At 40.0% G+C, this 20,124-nt stretch overlaps 1 protein-coding gene and 1 gene segment (V, D, J or C); both read left to right on the top strand.

Moving 5' to 3' along the window:
* Positions 1-3,083: 3,083 nt before the first annotated feature.
* Positions 3,084-4,295, top strand: LOC308078953 (Ig lambda-3 chain C region-like; the record flags this gene model as incomplete). The annotated part of the segment is given in 2 exons: positions 3,084-3,123; positions 3,729-4,295.
* A 4,681-nt stretch (positions 4,296-8,976) lies between these two features.
* acads (acyl-CoA dehydrogenase short chain) lies at positions 8,977-19,473 on the top strand (the record flags this gene model as incomplete). The annotated part of the gene is given in 11 exon segments (XM_080419704.1): positions 8,977-9,004; positions 11,270-11,352; positions 11,358-11,429; positions 12,291-12,440; positions 14,791-14,902; positions 15,782-15,933; positions 16,629-16,799; positions 16,942-17,079; positions 17,997-18,092; positions 18,818-18,874; positions 19,130-19,473. Coding segments are annotated over 11 exon segments (1,212 nt in total). The 3' UTR covers positions 19,283-19,473.
* Between the last annotated feature and the right edge of the window lie 651 nt (positions 19,474-20,124).

Below are 20,124 nucleotides of genomic sequence, written 5' to 3'. Positions count from 1 at the left end.
ATAGGAACATTAACTCACCTTGTTCTCATTATGCTGCTTAGACCTATAGCCATACATGTATGGGTCTTATAACTACTATCTAGTAAGTAACTATCCCGGTGTTTACACTTTAACCCTATAGTATAGTTTGACCGAGGTCCCCCAGGGCTATGGTCTGTTCCTTTTTCTCTTCATACCAACAGTCTTAGCCAAAAATAGATCTGTTATTTTCACTGAATGTTCACTCCCGAATGGGAATGCTAGAGTTCATGTGTTTAATTGTTAATGCTATCTGAACAGGTTATTGTGTCTACACAGTATATCTGCCTATTTTTCCCTGTAACGCTATTTTATGGTACACCTTACAACACAGCTCAAAGTTTTAAGCAGAAAGTAGTGTTGTGTTTTATGAGTTAAAGATCACTCACCTTGGATGTAAAGGGTGATTAAGATGTATATGCAGATGACAGACATGTTGCTTTAACAGTATGATCTGTAGCACTGAGGAAAAAGAGTCACGCTGGCAGATATAAAGGACAGTGTCCTCTCTATGCAAATGAACAGGGATGGAGGAAGTACTCTGATGTTTTATTTACGTAAAAGTAGCAATACCACAATGTAGAAATACTCTGTTACAAGTAAAAGGCCTGTATTCAAAATTGTACTTGAGTAAAAGTACAACAATATTGGCATCAAAATATACTTAAAGTACAAAAAGAAAAGTGCTCATTATACAGAATTACTTTTTTTTTTAAATGTGCTCTGTTACTTTCCACCACTGGTTTTTGCATCATTAAATGAGATACCACCATACAATAAGATATGAGATAAGGTAAAATCATTTAATAGTATGAGATATAAGATTAGGTAAATGTAAAATGGAAATGTTTTTTTTAACTGTGTTCCACCATGTCCTTGTCCACTTTCATCACCTTGTCCATCAACACCCATGTGACCTTGAGTAGATGAAGAATGAGAGATGATGACAATTTATGACAAAAATGAGTAAAGTTGAATATTTCATTCATAGTGTGTTCTGCATTTCTATTTTATCTCTATATAAGGCATGTAACATTCACCCATTCTCACGCACGAGCACACACACACACACACACACACACACACACACACACACACACACACACACACACACACACACACACACACACACACACACACACACACACACACACACACACACACACACACACACACACACACACACACACACACACACACACACACACACACACACACACACACACACCTTCCAGTTCTGCTCTACCTCAAAGCTGTTTGTCATTTATTGTAGGTCTGTCAGTTTTATTAAATTGCTTAAAAATTACTTAATGAATAACTAATGCCTTCTGAATGACACAGTACTAATGTTATAATACCGCTGTGTTATAATAACATACAAATCTAATCAAAATGCATTACGAAAAAATGGTTGTCAATTCTTACCTGCATTTAACATGCATTTGTCGTGGTTATGACTGTGACACCCATGTGGCAAGTAAACACCTTGTATTAAATACACAAGATTGTTTATATAACTTTTTTTGTATAACTTTTACACAAACAATCAAGTCAATATCTATAGAATGAGCCTCTCTTGTCCAGACCATTACAAATGAAAACATGTCAGTATGGAGTCTCAACACACAACAAGTAAAATGAGTCAGTCCACTGTTCATTTGCATAGAGAGGACACTGTGCTTTATATCTGCCAGCGTGACTCTTTTTCCTCAGTGCTACAGATCATACTGTTAAAGCAACATGTCTGTCATCTGCATGTACATCTTCATCACCCTTTACATCCAAGGTGAGTGATTTCTAACTCATAAAACACACCATTACTTTCTGCTTAACATTTTGAGCTGCTTGTTTTATGCATCAAAGCTGTCAGAGGTATAACATAATTAATGTTCCCATATTTGTGTGTTGTAAGGTGTAACATAAATAGTGTTACATGGAAGATTTGGCAGATATACTGTAGACTCAGAAACTGTTCAGATAGCATTAACAATGAAACACGTGAACCCTAGCGACCCTATAAGAAACCCAGTTTTGGTATGAGATCGGTTCAAGAGTTTTTGGCATAGATAAATAAGACTCATAAATACATGGCTATAGGTCTAAACAGCATAATATGAGAACAAGGTGAGTTAATGTTCCTATGTTGTGTGTTTCAGGATGTACTGGAGACTATGTGATGAGCCAGACTCCAGAATCTGTCACCGTACAGCCAGGAGAGTCTGCTGTCATCAGCTGTACAGCTAGTAGTAGTGCCATCGGTAGTTATTGTGTCTGGTACCACCAGAAACCAGGACAAGCTCCTAAATTAATCATGGATTTTTATACAAGTTCCACATCCGGTCGTTACCAAGGCAGTAAACGTGATCTAGAATTCAGTTTAACCATCAGTAACATCCAGACTGAAGATGCAGGAGTTTACCACTGTCAGCAGCGTTATGACACTCCGTTCACACAGTGATACAGAGTCGTACAAAAACCTCCTACAGTAAAACACCAAGTGAAGTGACTGAAACAAGATGATGGCTCCTGTCTGTCTGTGGTAAGACTCATATTTACTGAATACGGTCTGGGGATCTTAGTATAATTAGATTTTCAATTTGAAATTACATTTCCAAAATCACATTTGTGATTTTCGTCCCCGTACAGAACAAAAATAAAAAATGGCACATTTTTTCTATTTTCTTATCCAGAATAAAAAATATCAAAAATGCTAAATTTTTGTTTTTGTCACAGAATAAAAACATTTTTTATTGTCATACACAAAGTTATTACTTAGTTAATAAGAATTAAGTAAGATATTGTTATAATTACAATTGATGCATTAATACAAATTCAAAACATTACACTTTTACACTACACATTGAATCATTTCACTGAGTGTGTGAACAGTCATAAGTATTTAAAAAGTACTAGATCATTGTTAGTAATATATAAATAACATATTAAAGTATTAGTCAGTTATTCATAATGCTTTAGCTGCAGTGTTACTACAGTATGTGAGTGAGTGAAGTCATTGATGTGTAGAGGAGGTTTTTGTACGATGGTTTCACCACTATAGATCACTGTGGTACACGTTTGGTGGAGGAACCAAACTCATTGTCAAGAGTAAGTAGTGATTTTATTTTTCCATTTATCTTCATAGATGACTGACCTGTGTTTGGATTTATTCTCAAAACGTGTGATTGAAGAATTTTGATGCAAAAGTTCATTTATTATTAAATGATAGCTGAGTCATTAAGTAGTCAATATTTATTTTTTATCCTAAAATAAATTTCCCAAGTGTTCATCAATTTAAAAGAAATTAACAGAGATATATCTAATATCACGAATATCACAAAATCTTTCTCTTTAAACATATAAATACATATAATTAGAACAATTTAGAAAGTGTTAATTTTAATTAGAACACCCTATGCTTACCCATATGTATTGACTTAATTACTTTTACACGTTCATTGTCAGCTCCCCCCACAAAGCATCTGTTTGTACCCAAGGGTTGGTTGTTCCATAGTGAAAAATAATTTCTTGCTGTTGTACTACACAATATACATAGACACTAAATGACTTCATGCTTGCTCTGATAGTTGTATACAAAGTAAAATCAAGTTGATATAATTAATTATCTATTCTCTCTATATGTACTGTATAACTGTATGGTTCTATGCTAGTTGTAGGTACAAATAGAACTCACTGTGTTCTCTTCTGTCCAGCTGGTGTGCCGGTCAGGCCCTCTGTCTCTCTGCTTCCTCCCTCATCTGAGCAGCTCTCTGCTGGGGACTCAGCCACCCTGGCCTGTCTGCTCAGTGGCTACAACCCCCCAGGAGCCCAGGTGATCTGGGAGGTGGACGGGAAGGAGGTGACGGCCGGGGTCCTGACCTCAGAGGAGGTGGAGAAGGACGGCCGCTACGGGCGCAGCAGCACCCTGACCATGAGCAAGGCACTGTGGGAGCAGGGAGAGGTGTTCAGCTGCAAGGTGACCCATGAAGGAGACACACAGTCCACTGAAATCACCAGGACACAGTGTGGGAAGTAGAAACATGTTGATAGAGCTTCTGAACATGTATGGCTTTATAGAAGTAAATAAAAAGTAAATACAAAAAACATGATGTTCAGTAGTCATTGCCATAAATACTCTCACAGTGTCAGCGACAGATAGCTGCTTGTCTACATTTCTTACTAGGCTTCTAAAACTCACTGACTGTTGCTATGTTTGTGTATGGTTCTACAACTCAAAGGTTTAGGAAAGTTTGGACACTTCAATGACAGTCAAAAGAGATTATGTGTCCATTTTTCAGAGATCAATAGAACACAAGATACAAAACATCAAGATGTGGTTGATTATAATGAATGTCATTGTTTGTCATTAATACCGTAAGCGTACGTACACTGTGGGCTGTAGAGAGATGCTCTGACTGACTACTGGCTTGGTTCGATGGCCTTTATAAAGAAAAAGATAATAAAAAATGTTATAAATGTTGATGAAGTAAGCATTTTGTCATTATTTTTTACTGTTACACTGTGGGATGCAGAGAGATGCTTCATTCGATTGTATGATTGCTTCATCCAACACACAAAGACGTAGAAGGCTTTACAGAAAGAAAAAGAAAATGAAATTATTGTACTCACAGTGGGAGGAGTGAGAAGATGTTGGTGCTTACATAATGTCATGGTTTACACATATTTCAAACAGTAAATATATATATATATATATATATATATATATATATTTCAAATATAGTGGGTCAAACAGTATTGCAAGTTTTTATTCTAATCTGCTGGGATTGACAACAGCAATAATAGGGTTCTAAGTAGATCTTTTTAAATATACAGTATACTTATGTATTGGAATACTAGATTGTGCACCACCTATTCTATTAAAGTTGTTCTTTATACAGTATGTCAGTATACGTGAATAATTGTATGTCAACACTGGTTCATAAAAGACACATTCAGACGGTTCAGAACATTATGTGTTCCATGAAGCATTAAAGCCCTGATGGAGTGTTTGGTGTCTCTGAGGAAACAGCAGAACATCTGGGAGCTTCTGATGTTCTATTCTAGTCAGCAGCACAGACCACTGTACCATGATTATGCAAATCAAAGACCGAAGGCATATACAGTTCAATTCAACTATTCATTCATGGGATTCCTCTGGGCTGTGAGGATGTGCTGAACATGTTGCTCTGTTCTCTTTCCAGGGGGAATCAGTTTGTCTTGATGGTGACATCACTGTTTATAAAGGAACAGAGTTTCTATAATAAATTCCTGTGGATCACAACCAGTGTTCTGCTAAGAACAGTATCTTGATGATCATGAAGTCTCTTCAGAATGGGTCACAGGACAAACTGGTGAAACTTGAAGATGCAAATCTTAGTTTGATTCCCCCGGGACAGCTGACATGTATCACCGTTTCACTCTCCATTGAGCAGATGCTGTAGAGTTTCATTTCTGTGATGATTTATAAATGATGATGCTGTACTCCTACTTGATATTGATACTGTCATCATATTTTACTGTGAAAACCAAGCTTTGCTTGAGTTAAGCAGCAAACATTCTACATGTTGGTGCAAGTCAGAGGGTTTTCACCATCGGTGGAACTTAAGAAGCACTCAGATTTCTTTTTTTTAACTTAACGTGGTACTATGTCACTTTTTTTAATGAATAAAATGTAATGTTGTCCAATCTGTATTGTAGAATATTCATTCTACAATACAGATCTCCCTGCTCTTCTATTGAGACATTTAGATCGTGTCAAAGGTCATGTCTCACCTAGACACAGGATCTGACACAAAATTTGACCTGAGGGTCAATATTCAATTTATCCCCTGAGCAAGCAGGCAGTCTCTATTAGCTCAATGACAAAAAAAAATCTGCCCTCGCGCAGGATAACAGGTTCAAATCTGGGGTAGAGGAGGAAAGTTACATAGTGCAGCTTTAAGTTAAAGTACAGCAATAGCACAATGTAGAAATAGTAAGCCTTGCCGAGCCATGTGGCCCATAGTATAAAATAGGGCTAATGTATGTTTTGTATAATAATCTAAATATACAAAGTAAAGTGTAACTAAAGTCTTCAAATAATTGTAGTGGAGTAAAAAGTACAATATTTGCCTCTGAGATGTAGTGCTGATAGAAGTATTAAGTATTGAAAAATGGACATACTCAAGTAAAGTAAACGTACCTTAAGATTGTACTTAAGTAGATGAGTATATGAGTTTGTACTTTTTCCACCACTGGTTTTCACTTCATGAGATTAAAGGAGATGAGATCCCATGTCAAATAAGATATGAAATTAAGGTAAAAATCTGTTAATATGAGATTAGATTAGATGAGATGAGAAATGTAAATGTTTAAACTGTTGTATAAACTAGCTCAGTGGCCTTATGGTGAGAGTGTCTAGCCTGAGAGTGGGAGGTCAGGGGTTCAATCCCCGGCTGAGTCATACCAAAGACTATACAAATGGTCTGCATCAAGGGTTGGATGAGCAAGTCCCTACAACATAATATCCATGGGGTCCATGGGGTGTACTTGGACACAGTGGTGTAAAGTAACTAAGTATATTTACTCAAGTACCATACTTTTTGAGGTATTTTGACTTTACTGGAGTATTTTTACTTCTACTCCACTACCTCTCAGAGGCAAATATTGCACTTCCACTCCACAACAATTATTTGAAAACTTTAGTTACTAGTTACTATATATATTTTGTCCGTTTGAAAATGTGAGCTTGTCAATCTGCTATTTTCAAAAGATGTTTATACATTTGAAAACTTGTGAAATGGGACATTCTGCACATGAGTACTTCAAGTACATTTTGATACCAATACTTTTGTACTTTTACTCAAGTACATTTTGAATTCCATGCTTTTACTTGTAACAGACTATTTCTACATTGCAGTATTGATACTTTTACTTGAGTAAAACGTTTGAGTTTTCTTGGGTCATATCCAGGGGATGTACTTGTACAACATGCTGCCTCACGCTACAGAAACATAGATAGGCTCCTGACCCTGTGGGGCCACATCATGGCTCTGAAAGGCTATACTTATTGTTACCTGCTATCAGTGTCGTATAATGTGTATGTCTGCCAGACTGCCACCATGTCCTTGATCACCTTGATTACCGTCTCCGTCAACACCCAACAATAAAAGCCTGGAGATCGAGGCTAACACCCATGTGACCTTGAGTAAGACTGACACCCTGTCAACTAATAGTGGAAAGTAACTAAATACATTTACTCAAGTAGGCCTACTGTACAATTACTTTATATTTCCATACTTTATGCTTCTACTGCACGACATCTCAGAGGCAAGTAGCCTACGCCAGGTATTGTACTTTTCTTTACTCCACTATTTGCAAACTTTATGTTACAAGTTACTTTGTAGATTTAGATTATCATTACAAAACATTCATTATTAACCAAATAATAGCCTAAACAAAGCCCTATTTGTAAGTCGCTCTGGATGAGAACATCTGCTAAATGCCTAAATAAGTAAATACATTGTAAATTGTCAATCATAATATTACATTTAAACTCCAAGAACATTACATTTAAAGCATGGGTCTTCAACAGGGGGTCCGGGACCCCTAGGGGGTCCTCAGAGTTACTACAGGGGGGCCACCAAATCTTTGTATGATAGCATATTCTTTTAAGTGAACCACTTGAACCCTGATAGCATCCGTATTCTGAGGAACTTTTGCCAAAAAATAGCCGATCTACAAGCTCACAACACCTCCTGCTGCAAGAGTTGTGAGCTTGTAGATCGGCTATTTTCAGGAAAGAGGTTTGGTGTAGAGGGAAGAAAGAGTAGACAAGTCCAGAGCTAGGTCAAGTTTACTGCGCATTGACGATTTAAGTGGTTAAAAAAGAATACAAGAAGACTCACTCCAAAACCAACTCACCCCAACTCAAAAAGGAAAACTCACCCCGGAGCTAGGAACACTCACCCCGGGGGGTGGGTAAACTCACCCCAGGACCTGAGAAAACTCACTCCGGAACACTCACCCCGGGGGTAGGAAAACTCACCCCGGGGGTAGGAAAACTCACCCCGGGGGAGACGCACTGTGATTGGCCAGTAGTCACTTTGAGTGGCAGTTGGGGCAAACGCAGTCAGTGGGGCAAACGCAGTCAGTGGGGCAAACGCAGTCCCCACCAAAAATATTTACTATTCTGTCCCTATCGGTACATAACTCGGACGGCGCTGATTCGACTAGCAGACCATCGGCTGGTCGTTGCGGGCACTCGCGCCTGGAGGCGCTCGGGCGCAACTCCTCAGCCTCAAGGTCTGCTGAGTCGGCGTGCCTCCGTCATGGTCCAAAACTATACTTTATCGGCGAAAAAAAGAAGTCTGCGGATGACTGAAAAAGTTTTACCCCAAGCATTCTGTGAAAATGGAAAGCTCACAAAGTTAAAAACCATTGGGGTGAGTTTTCCGGAGTGAGTTTTCTCAGGTCCTGGGGTGAGTTTTCCTACCCCCGAAAATCTTGGGGGTGAGTTTTCCTACCCTGTGGGGTGAGTTTTCCGGAGTGAGTTTTCCTAGCAATGGGGTGAGTTGGTTTTGGAGTGAGTCTTCTTGATACCGTTAAAAAATACACATACATGAATCCAACACTGATGACAGTGCTGTCAAACAAGTCTATGAAACTGTCTATGAAATATATGAACAAGTTTAAACTGCAACACAATTGAATACAATATAGTGGTGAGGGTCCCTGCTCCATCTCTCTCTCTCACCTAAGGGGTCCTTCCTTGGCCTGAAAAACGTCGAAGACCCCTGATTTAAAGCCAAGAAAAAGACCCTCCTACTCCTTGATACGTCGTCGTCATCTGACGTCATCTGCCGCTTTGACTCGCGTCGTCGCAGCGTAGACACACACACAGCTTGTGTTTATGTGTGACTGTTCGCTGTATATGAGTTATATTTCCACATTCGTTTAACTTTACAGGCAAGTCCAGGAGGAATGGCGGCCCTTTTTAAGGCGAGGAGAGGTCAGTAGTATTTCTTAAATATTATAAAAGTGCTCGCTGCCTTTATGACTTATTGCTTACAAAATCACATACATGTAACCTCGCGACAAGCCTTGTGAGCTCTATGTACTTCTCAGTGCTCGCATCCGGTCTAGAGCCCGCCTACTGTATCCGGTAGTTTCTATGCATACAGACAATACACACTGACAAGACCGTTTCCGTATCCGTTCTAGACCAGATCTGCAGATTGCAAAGTGAATTGACCCCGGTATAATGTCAACATGTAACAATGTCCCTCTCTGGTCATCTGAGGCTATCTTTGTGTGCACACTTTGTCGTTAATTATTGCTTAAAAAGTTTAATTTAGTAGCATGTCACCAGTAGCATCAACCTCGTCTCAAAGAACAGTTGTATTGCTAATTTAGGTTGAGTAACGACTATGCATTGAGCTAGCTTCCTTACCTAACTATACCCTGGTGAACAGAACGTGTCAAATGCTTATACAAGACGCATAGAAGAAGCACTTTAGACACATAGTTTAGTAAAAGTCATTTCCTTTATAACACCAGGATGTTTCTTGCTTTTAAGACATGTTTTGCTAACTCATGCTACAGTCTACCAACTGGGACAGAGGTTATGTGTAAGTGGATGAACATGACCTTTCACCCAGATATAGCCCAGACAGGTTAGCAATGAATAGTAAAGCATTTAGATTAATAGATCAACTGGCCCCTTTTATCATTGTTTTATATTCTGATAATTTCAGTGGTGGCCACACACTGCTCATGGCATGCAATGATATCTGAATGATGAACACATATATTAACTCACACATAAAAGAGAAACGAGATAGATAGGCTATATGTTTTACATAATGGATTTATTTTATTGCCTAGAATCCAGACTGATTGCTACCTTTGGAGTCTTTCTTTTTCTCACTGAGTAGCGAAATGAGGAAAAAAATAATTAGTCTGGATTCCAGGCCAAATATTTTACACTTCATGAAACTGTTAAGAATGGCTTTAACCCAAGACAATAAATGTTGGAAATGCAACATGCAAACAACAACAATGCAAGAAGAAGAAAAAAACACATTTATTTTTCTACATGCTTTATGGGACTACTCTGGGGTACTGCCTTTTTGGAAGATGGTATTGAAATACTGGATTAAACAAAGTTCACCAGTGTCTCCCCACATGTGTCTTTTAGGGGACAAATCCCTCATGTCAGCAGAGATGGGATTTAAGTAGGAACAGGTTTTATTGTAGGCTGTAGCAGACAGGCTAATTTTACTTAACTGGAAGAGTCCACATTATGCCAGAATGTACACAGTGGCTGAAACTCATGACCGAAACGGCTGCTTTTAAAGTATGATTGCCACCAGTGTAAATGATGTTCCAAACAAAACTAGCAAACTATGGGACATTTTTCTGGCTCAATCAATTAGATTGATTGATTGAATACTTTATTTGTCAGAAATGTAAACAGCACAAGGTACTGTCAGACATTTAGGCTAAAAGGATAACACAAAAACGTCCTGGGTTTCCATTGCGGTCCTAATAAATGTTCATCATAGAGGAGTTGGGATATTGATGGACAGGAGGATATGTCTTTACTGTATGATGTGAGTGCAGGTATGCTGGATATACATTTATTACTACATATATAATATAGAACAAAGAGGACTCCTGCACATCCAAAAAAAACATAGGAGGTGCTAGGCAGCAGGCATATAAACTTTAAAAAAGGATGGACCTTGCGTAAGAAAGGGACTGCACACTCCAGAGAACAGAGATGGACAACTTACAAACTGCATGAAGTGGTTTATTAGCACTTGTGTGTTCCTGTTTTGTTTTGTCTTAAGAACCATGTTTGTTTTGTTTTGCTTTGACTGCTACAATGTTGAGGAACCAAAACCAAATAATTGTACTCCTTGTGTGTGTACACATACTGTGTAGGTTATAACAATCTTGATTTTTGATTGGTTTGGTCTCCGTGGTTGACAGATTAAAAATAGTGAACTGCTGACGTTTGTGATGTTTCTAATGGGCTGTGATGCTAGGTAATTTTTTTACCTAATAACATATAGTTTCAATGTATAGATTATTATTTTTGATAGTATATTGTTTAGACTGATGCTAGGTTCTTGGTTTACCTGAGATCCTAGTTTACTGAGACACTACACTGTCTCTCTGCATTCTATGTATGTGTTTACCTTGCTTATTGTAAGTCACTCTGGATAAGAGCGTCTGCTAAATGCCTACATTGTAAATTGTCTTTTTCCAGCTGTGGGTCTGTGTGTGAGTGGCTGTAGAAGTCTAAGCCAGCTGGCAGAGTTACCAGAGATGCACCAGATGCTGAGGCAGACGTGCAGGACTACGCAGACAGAGAGCTGGCCCCCATCGCTGCTAAACTGGATAAAGAACACCTGTACCCTGCCAAACAGGTACGCATGGATTCAAGTTCTCAGTCGCCACGACACCACTGATTTCAGTCATTTGGATTCCACAGAAGTCTTCAATGGAATCATGTTGTGCACCAACATTAGCCTTTCTGCAAGCTCACAACGCGTCTATGTCTATGAGTGAGACATGACCTTTGACACGATCTAAATGTCTCAATAGAAGAGCAGGGAGACAAAATACAACCACCCCAATTGTATACGTTATATTGTATTAACACATTCCATGCCAGAGGTTAATATCATAATGTACTCACCAGTGCTTTTTTTTTTTTTTTTTTCATGTCGCCACAGACCTCGCTAAATAAGTTAAAAGTGCGCATTCATTTGGTTCTAAACACACAGGGGATCTGTGTGAAACGGCCAGCGAAAACCCTTTCCAAATCCGAGCCGCCATCTTGAAGATACAGCGGTGAACGCTAAACAGTGATCAGCGAGGAGAAAAAAAACAACTGAGAAAATCAAGTTTTAGACAGGATCCCAGACAGGAAGCGGATACGATCGAAAAAACCGGAACCCAAATAATTCCGTTTCCGGTGGTGCTACCGGAAGTGGATCAAAAATTTCAGAAAGTGCACTTTTTGTTAGATCTACGCGAACTGCGATTGGCACGTGGCGGCTTTAAATAGGTTTGCGTAGATCTACGCGATTGGCAGTCAATGTGTTAACATAGTCTACCATACAGATTGGACAAAGTAAAAATGTATTCATTTAAAAAAGTTACATCCGGTTTTAGTACTGTACTTGAGTAAATATACTTACTAAGTTACTATGGTATCCACCAATGGGAGACAATCCTACGATGGAGAGGATGGATGAGAAACCTGCTCTGATCATGTTTTCCAGGTCCTGGAGTTAGGTGCCATGGGAGTGATGGCCATAGAGGTCCCAGAGGAGCTTGGCGGGGCTGGGATGGACTACCTGGCATACAGCCTGGCCATGGAGGAGATCAGCAGAGGCTGTGCTAGCACAGGAGTAGTGGTCTCCGTTAACAATGCAAGTACTCACACAATCTGATGGATACTTACTTAATGTCCTTTATGTCCTATATTGTTTGTTTATTTTCACTTGCAACAGAATTTAAAGAATGAGACGAGGAGTTGTCAATTGGAGTTGTTAAAGGAGCTACACCATGAATTTAAAAAAAATATTTGATATTTAATATCATATGGTGTATGTCCCTCAAACCTTTTTCAAAAGGTTTGAGCCTAAATCATCACTCAGATATACTCATCCCAAGTCAATTGTCTCTGGCTTATACAGCACTTTCAGCTGCAATACCAAAACGTCCTCTTGTGCAGGGGGGGGCTACTGAGCAATTCTGTCTGTTAATTAAAAAAAATATTTAAAAAAATTATTTAAAAAAATAATAAAAAGAAGCATATAAGAAAAATACAAAATCGAAAATAAAACACTTTGAACATTTTTGAACAATTCCACCAAGTGTTTGAGGTGCCTGTTTCACCCAAATCCGAGCCCGAAGTATTTGTTCGTAGACCCCCACTTAGGGGGGGTAGAAAAAGTTTCGGAGCGATTCGGGCACTTTTCATTTAACATTGGGTTTGCCATCATTAATGTTTGTGACATCATAAACATTTCCATTCTGAGATCGCCTGTTCAGACACGCCCATTCTGGAAATCCATGAAATGAGAAGGAATGACTGAATTAAGAGACACTGGGGACCCCAAGAAATACAAAAAAACAAGAAAAAAGTGATTTTCATGGTGTAGACCCTTTAAAGGAGTTGTTAATGTCCTTTTATGCCGACTGGCATGTTTGTTTGTTTATTTTCACTTGCAACAGAATCAAATAATGATACACCTTTTGTGTATCATTAAATCAGTAACTAATCAGTAAAAATGTGAAGGAGAATGCCTAAAATTGTAGGATAAAAGTACATCATTGTAGGATAAAATCAATGTGGAACATACACATCTATTACAAATACAATATTAGACATGTCATACAGATGAGAAAAAACAATATGGACAATATACCAAAGAAAATAAACGACAAAATAATATCGCAACAATAAAAGTCACAAAAACGAAACCTCTGGGGAAAATATTGACTGGACCCAGGTTAATTAGGCAGACTTTATGGAAAGTATTTGGTGGATAAGATCAGAGATTTCAGATCTTTCTTGAATTGGAAAGTATTTGGTGGATAAGATAAGAGATTTCAGATCTTTCTTGAATTGGTGAGAAGACAACTCCAGTAGATGTAATGGCAGAGAATTACATGTTTTAGACCCTCTGTAGTATATACTAAACTGAGTTTGAGACATACGTCCTCAGCTCTCCCTCCACTGTCCTACGCCAGGTGTTCTTGGGTCATCGGCCTCTTTTATGTTTACCGTCTGGTGTCCAGGGAAGGGCAGTCGGGGTGATGTTGTCCTGCTCTCTACGCATTGCATGCCCAATCCATTTCCACCATGCTGTCTTGTTTACACAGGCTAAGAAGGTGTTGATAAGGCTGCACAATATATCAATACTATATTGAGGAGTTTGCGATATGAGACTAGATATGGTTCTGGGATTTTGGATATGGTAATATTGTGATGTGGCATAAAGTGTTGTCTTTTCCTGCTTTTCACCACATGAACCCTTGCGTCCCTATTCTGGCCATGCCGTACTAATAGGCGACACTAGGCGAACAGGTGAATTATCCAATCTTGTAGATGGCCTATTTTTGGCAAAACTATTTTGTGTAGAGGGGGGGAAAATGAGGGAACCATGTCTATCCTGCCATTGGCAACTGAATGTCCTCTGTGTGGTTATAATCTACTAGTATCTACTGTATCTGTAAATCTACAGTCTACATATCTACATATGGGGTTTAAGTGGTTAAAGGTTGCATTTACAGTAAAGTGATGTAAGTCTCTGAACTCACACAAGCTGCAATGTTCATCATTGTTAAGTAGCAATCCATGAATCCATATTGTATATTAGGTCTCGACTCCTGTACTCCAAAAAGCTTTTAAGCTGTTAAGCAATGTAATGACCTGTTGTCCTTGTGGTGGTTGATTGAGTGTACCTCTTTACACTGACTGGCTTTCAGCAGCAAAAAAAAAAAGAAGGAAATGAGGAATGTTCAAAAGTTCAAGTTGAACTCAAAAAGGTTTTAGTTTTTCCGTCTCCATTAGTTCCAGGCTTGAACACATGAAATACATTTGCCTTGCCTTTACCAACCTTACTTATTATATAGGCATCAGCATTGCTGATGATTATGTAAATAATTAATGAAAGCACCAATAGTCATTCCTTTAATATGAATACAATATGGCTTTGTTGAACTTCGTAGATGGTGCAGCACTTGTAATGTGCGTGTGATTGTTTTCTGCAGTCTCTCTACATTGGTCCGATATTGAAGAATGGCTCAGAAGAACAGAAACAACAATGGATCACTCCCTTCACCACCGGAGAGAAAGTGGGCTGCTTTTCACTCAGTGAACCAGGTAATAACATACCTTGTTTATTGTCTCCCTGTCACTCAAATACATGAGATGAAGAAAACGGTATGTTCATGAAAAAGTCTTGACTTTCATAAAGTATGACTGATCATTTTGCAAACTGGAAATGATAAAAAAAAAAATACACTGAGGGATGCATGATTTCATATAGCTACTGTAGACCAGGGGTCTTCAACAAATTTCAGGCCATGGACCCCCTATCTGAGAGAAAAATGAAGCAGGGACCCCTCACTACTTATTGTATAAAATTGTGTTGCAGATTAAACTTTTTCATAGATTTCATGGATTTTCTCTTTTTTCCCTCTCTTTGCCGAAAATTGCCGATCTACAAGCTTACAACGCTTTGCAGTGTGAGGCGTTGTGAGCTTGTAGATCAGCTATTTTTGGCTTAAGTTCTCCTTTAAAATAGGGATGCTAGGGTTCAAATCGTTCATGTAAAAAAAAAAAAATCCCATCACACAAAGATTTGGCGGCCCCCCTGTAGTAACTCTCCGGACCCCCTATTGAAGTCCCCTGCTGTAGACACCTGGATGCTAGGAAGACCTCCACAATGCACATAACCTCTAAACCTATAGATGCTTGCTAGACCCTCACAATGGAGATTTTCACAACAGATAAATACAGTTTATGGATCTTTTTAATCAAGTCATTATCAATGTGTGGCACGTAAACATGGGCTAGGAGAAGCACATAGAATAAAAATGCCATGTATGAAACACATACATTGATTAACAAGGAATTGATAAAGGTCAGAGCTTCTAGATTGTTCTGAATGCGACAAATTAGAAATGTTGTTAATTTAGACATTAGGTTCTCAGTAAAAAGCCCTTCCTAATAAATCGCACCATCATTTTATATTTCTAGGTAACGGCAGTGATGCAGGTGCGGCCTCCACAACGGCGCGGCAGGAGGGAGATGAGTGGGTTCTAAACGGAACCAAAGCCTGGATCACCAACAGCTGGGATGCTTCTGCTACCGTGGTGTTTGCCACCACAGACAAGAAACTCAAACACAAGGTATGTCTGGCTTGGTTTTAAAAGGTCCATAACGTTGTTGACATGACCGTTTCACTGGCTGATATAGAGAACCAACACATTCTCACTCCCAGTGTTGTAGTGCTGATTTTATAGCTGGACGTACGCTATTTTAATTACGTCACGCGCACGATCGCGAATTCGCACAGAGACTCTCCGACCAGGCCATTTTTAGTTTGATTTTAGATATTTTTTTTGTTAGGTTTACAAGTGCTGAAATAGTTTGTTAGAAATATTGACCATTCTTTTGTTTAGTTCTTTTCTTTAGGCTTTGTAGCGTTTTTCAAGGAATGCCTTATAGAAGCAATACAAAGGTAGGATAATAGAATGCATGTGACGTCAACAGGTGGAAAACTACGATAGTTTTACATGCAATTGATTGAGTTTTGTGTGTGTGTCAGCGCGACGCTGATTATGGCTTCTGAAACGCGTTTGATCTTTCCCTGAAAAAGAAGTTTTCAGCAGTATTTTGTTATTATAGGCTAGCTACCTGTCCATGTTGAGTTGTTATAATTATTCCATGAAGACACGCACAGACAGCAAAGAGATGAAATGAACTCCCGTTGCTCTGGCTGGAGCCTGGGACCAATGTCAATGAGAAACGGGGGTGTTAAGGTTATGAAGTGCCATTAACGGCTGTCTATTGTTTCTTTACCCCATTGACCCATCCTATATAGGGTATCAGTGCGTTCCTGGTGCCCATGCCACATCCAGGCCTTTCACTGGGAAAGAAGGAAGACAAACTGGGCATCCGAGGCTCATCCACTGCCAACATCATCCTGGAAGACTGCAGGGTACCTCTGGGCAACATGCTGGGCCCTCGTGGTGCTGGATTCAAAATAGCCATGGTACTACGCACCACTTCACTTACAATGCTTTACACCATGTTATATGAATATTATATCATTGCTGTCGAGCAGAAACCTTGTATTATTACAATAATAGTTGTTGTTATTGCTTCTGATGGTCTTTGTTGTTTGATCTCGACAGCAAACCCTGGACAGTGGGCGTATTGGTATCGCAGCCCAGGCTCTTGGCATCGCCCAGGCGTCTCTGGACTGCGCTGCAGACTATGCACTCAAACGCACTGCGTTTGGAGAGCCTATTAGCAAGATGCAGGCCATCCAGGTATGGCTGAGAACCAATAAGCACACATCTGTTTATCTGTACTCTCTAATCTGATAGGTTTGAATATTATCCCATCCTGAGTTGGACTATAGCTTCCCTAAGGCATTGGTTCTCAAACTGGGGATTGCGATACCCAGGGGGAGTCCTATTATTTGGGGACTATTTTATCTGTGGAACCGAGTCAAACTAAATGTAATGCCTACAATTCCAAGTGCTTGTCAGGGTGGGGGTTCCCCGGTTCAAATATGTTTATTGTGGGGGGGGGGGTTGCGGCCTGAAAAGTTTGGGAACCCTTGCCCTAAGGGCCTGTGTCCAGCGCTTCAGCGCTCTCGACGACCAGCGTTTTTGACCCCTCCATTGTATGTAATGTGTAATAGCCTAGTAATTCTTAATTCATGCTAAAAATACCATTTTGACGTGAGACACCATGATTGGACAGAGCGTGAATCAGGCTTACAGTAACTGATTGTTATTGTAACTTACTGTAAACTGTAAAAGACACAGTAGTAGTCACTGCCCCATCTCGTACTGTATACAGATGCTATCTTACTGAGCTCCAGACCCCTACAGTAGAAATGACTCATTTAGTGTTGACTCTGGTTAAAAATATGCAAGAGGACTGGTGTAAACTCTACATACTTTGTTGACCGGTGTCCCCTAGGGGTCTACATTAGGCCCCCTTCCTTTTTTCCTTCTTGATCAAATCTCTTCGCTGAAAATAGCCGATCTAGCCGAACAGAATGTTCGCCCCTCAGAATATGGATGCTATAGGGTTAATGTGGTTAAAGAATATATGATAAATAAAGTAATGCCAATTTATGCACACATAGTCCAAAACCATAGCCATTATGGAGCTATGATGGAGTCCAGTTTGTGTGAAAGGACTTGACCGTTGCGTATCATTCTATGTTATGTAGTTTAAACTGGCTGACATGGCTCTGGCTCTGGAGAGCGCCCGTCTGCTGACCTGGAAGTCTGCACTGCTACGAGACGCCAAGAAACCCTTCACTAAGGTACACAACACTCACACCAGAAACCCTTCACTAAGGTACACCACACTTGCACCAGAAACTCTTCAGTAAGATGCACAACACTCACACCAGAAACCCTTCAGTAAGATGCACAACACTCACACCAGAAACCCTTCACTAAGGTACACAACATTGCGTTTGACATGCTTCGACATACTTTTGAGCATAATACACAATAGTATGCTTCATTTCTGACCTACTAATTAGTCTCCCCCCAGGATTCTGCGTTTCCGCGGTCGCAGACATTACAGACGATTTCTCGGCCGTCCACGGATATCTCGCCGTGCAGAAAACAAGCAGAAGGACAGAGAATTGTTGTAGTTTTCACCCCGGACGCTACATGTCGCGGTCAGATAGACAGACGGGGATCTAAAGGTTCACACAGCCGGATACGGAAACGGTCGTGTGCAACGTGCGTGCATGTGCTGTATTGTGTGTGTGGAAATGACCAGATCTAGTTTTGAAGAAGGGGGGTTCAAAGGTGGATGGCACTGATTTAAAATGGATTGGAAACCAGGCTTTTCACAGCGAATTCAGTCATAACACCAAAGGACAATGAATCACAATAATAATTGCCAGTAAAACACTTGGCAGCTGAGGAGAGAGAAGAGGTACAGTATGATGCTGCTATATTTGAAGCAGATCACAGCCATGTGAACCAGCCTGTCCAGTCCTCATGACCTTCATTTGTCCTCCCTGACCCACAGGAAGCAGCCATGGCTAAACTGGCAGCATCTGAAGCGGCCACGTACTGCGCACACCAGGTACAGAAACACTATTCAAACGTGTGTGTGTGTGTGTGTGTGTGTGTGTGTGTGTGTGTGTGTGTGTGTGTGTGTGTGTGTGTGTGTGTGTGTGTGTGTGTGTGTGTGTGTGTGTGTGTGTGTGTGTGTGTGTGTGTGTGTGTGTGTGTGTGTGTGTGTGTGTGTGTGTGTGTGTGTGTGTGTCCCACCCACACTAAATTAACCCCTCCCAACATGTTTATTTATTTTTATTATCTTTTATGTACCATTTAAAAGGCCATCCAGGTTCTAGGGGGGATGGGCTACGTGACAGACATGCCGGCGGAGAGGCACTACCGTGACGCACGCATCACCGAGATCTACGAGGGAACCAGCGAGATCCAGAGATTAGTGATCGCTGGACAACTACTGAAGGAATACAAGCAGTAGAGACCTCTGTCTACATGATCTCTGTCTATATATGATACATCTGTCTATATGATCCAGCCTGGACACTGATCCAGCCATAGACCTCTGTCTACTAGTCACTGTGACCAGAAGCACATCACTGAGCTAAGAAGAAGTCAGAGGATAATGAAGATTTCTGCCATCTGGAGCCGGATTTGCTGTGTCAAGCTCCACCTTTCCAAAAAATATCGTCGCTATCGGGTGTCCAAAATCCGCTACTTTTCGGGAAACGGAATGAAAACCTGAAAATAGCCGATCTACAAGCTCACTTGCGACGCGTTGTGAGCATCTAGATCTGCTATTTTCACTACTTAGGCTTGACACTCTTGTACGACAAATTAGGGCATTAAGTGACGTAAAAACATTGCTCTCAGAGGTCCTAAATGGAGGATTTATACATGGTTTGCGTGCCGGTGTTGCTCACCGAAAATAGACTCTACAAGCTCACAACGCGTCACGCTGCAACACGTTGTGAGCTGGTCGATCGTCTGTTTTCCGCTGCACAAGAAGGTATAAATCAGACATAATTTACATGTATCCCTTGCCGCTGTTTAATTCGTAGTTCAAGGCACTCAAAAGTTGTTCTGCAATGTTTTTGAACAAATGAAAGGCATTTTGTCCTTAGAGAATCATCTCCAAACTCAGACATTAGTGTGCGCTGTCAACACCAGCTCATAAACACGTCAGAATTACACACTTATGTCTCTTTTAAACTACAACGACTAAGTAGTAGTAGCCTAGCCAGACAACTGCTCCACAATCTCTGAATGCTATATACAGTACTATTTAGTCTGGAACTACAACCTCTTAAAGCCCAGAAATGA

The sequence above is a fragment of the Gymnoscopelus braueri genome (genome assembly GCF_963280865.1).
Source record: "Gymnoscopelus braueri genome assembly, chromosome: 22".
In the NCBI taxonomy this organism is placed as follows: Eukaryota; Metazoa; Chordata; class Actinopteri; order Myctophiformes; family Myctophidae; genus Gymnoscopelus; species Gymnoscopelus braueri.
Note: the sequence above shows the minus strand (reverse complement) of the source record. Positions and strands in the feature narration are given on the sequence as shown.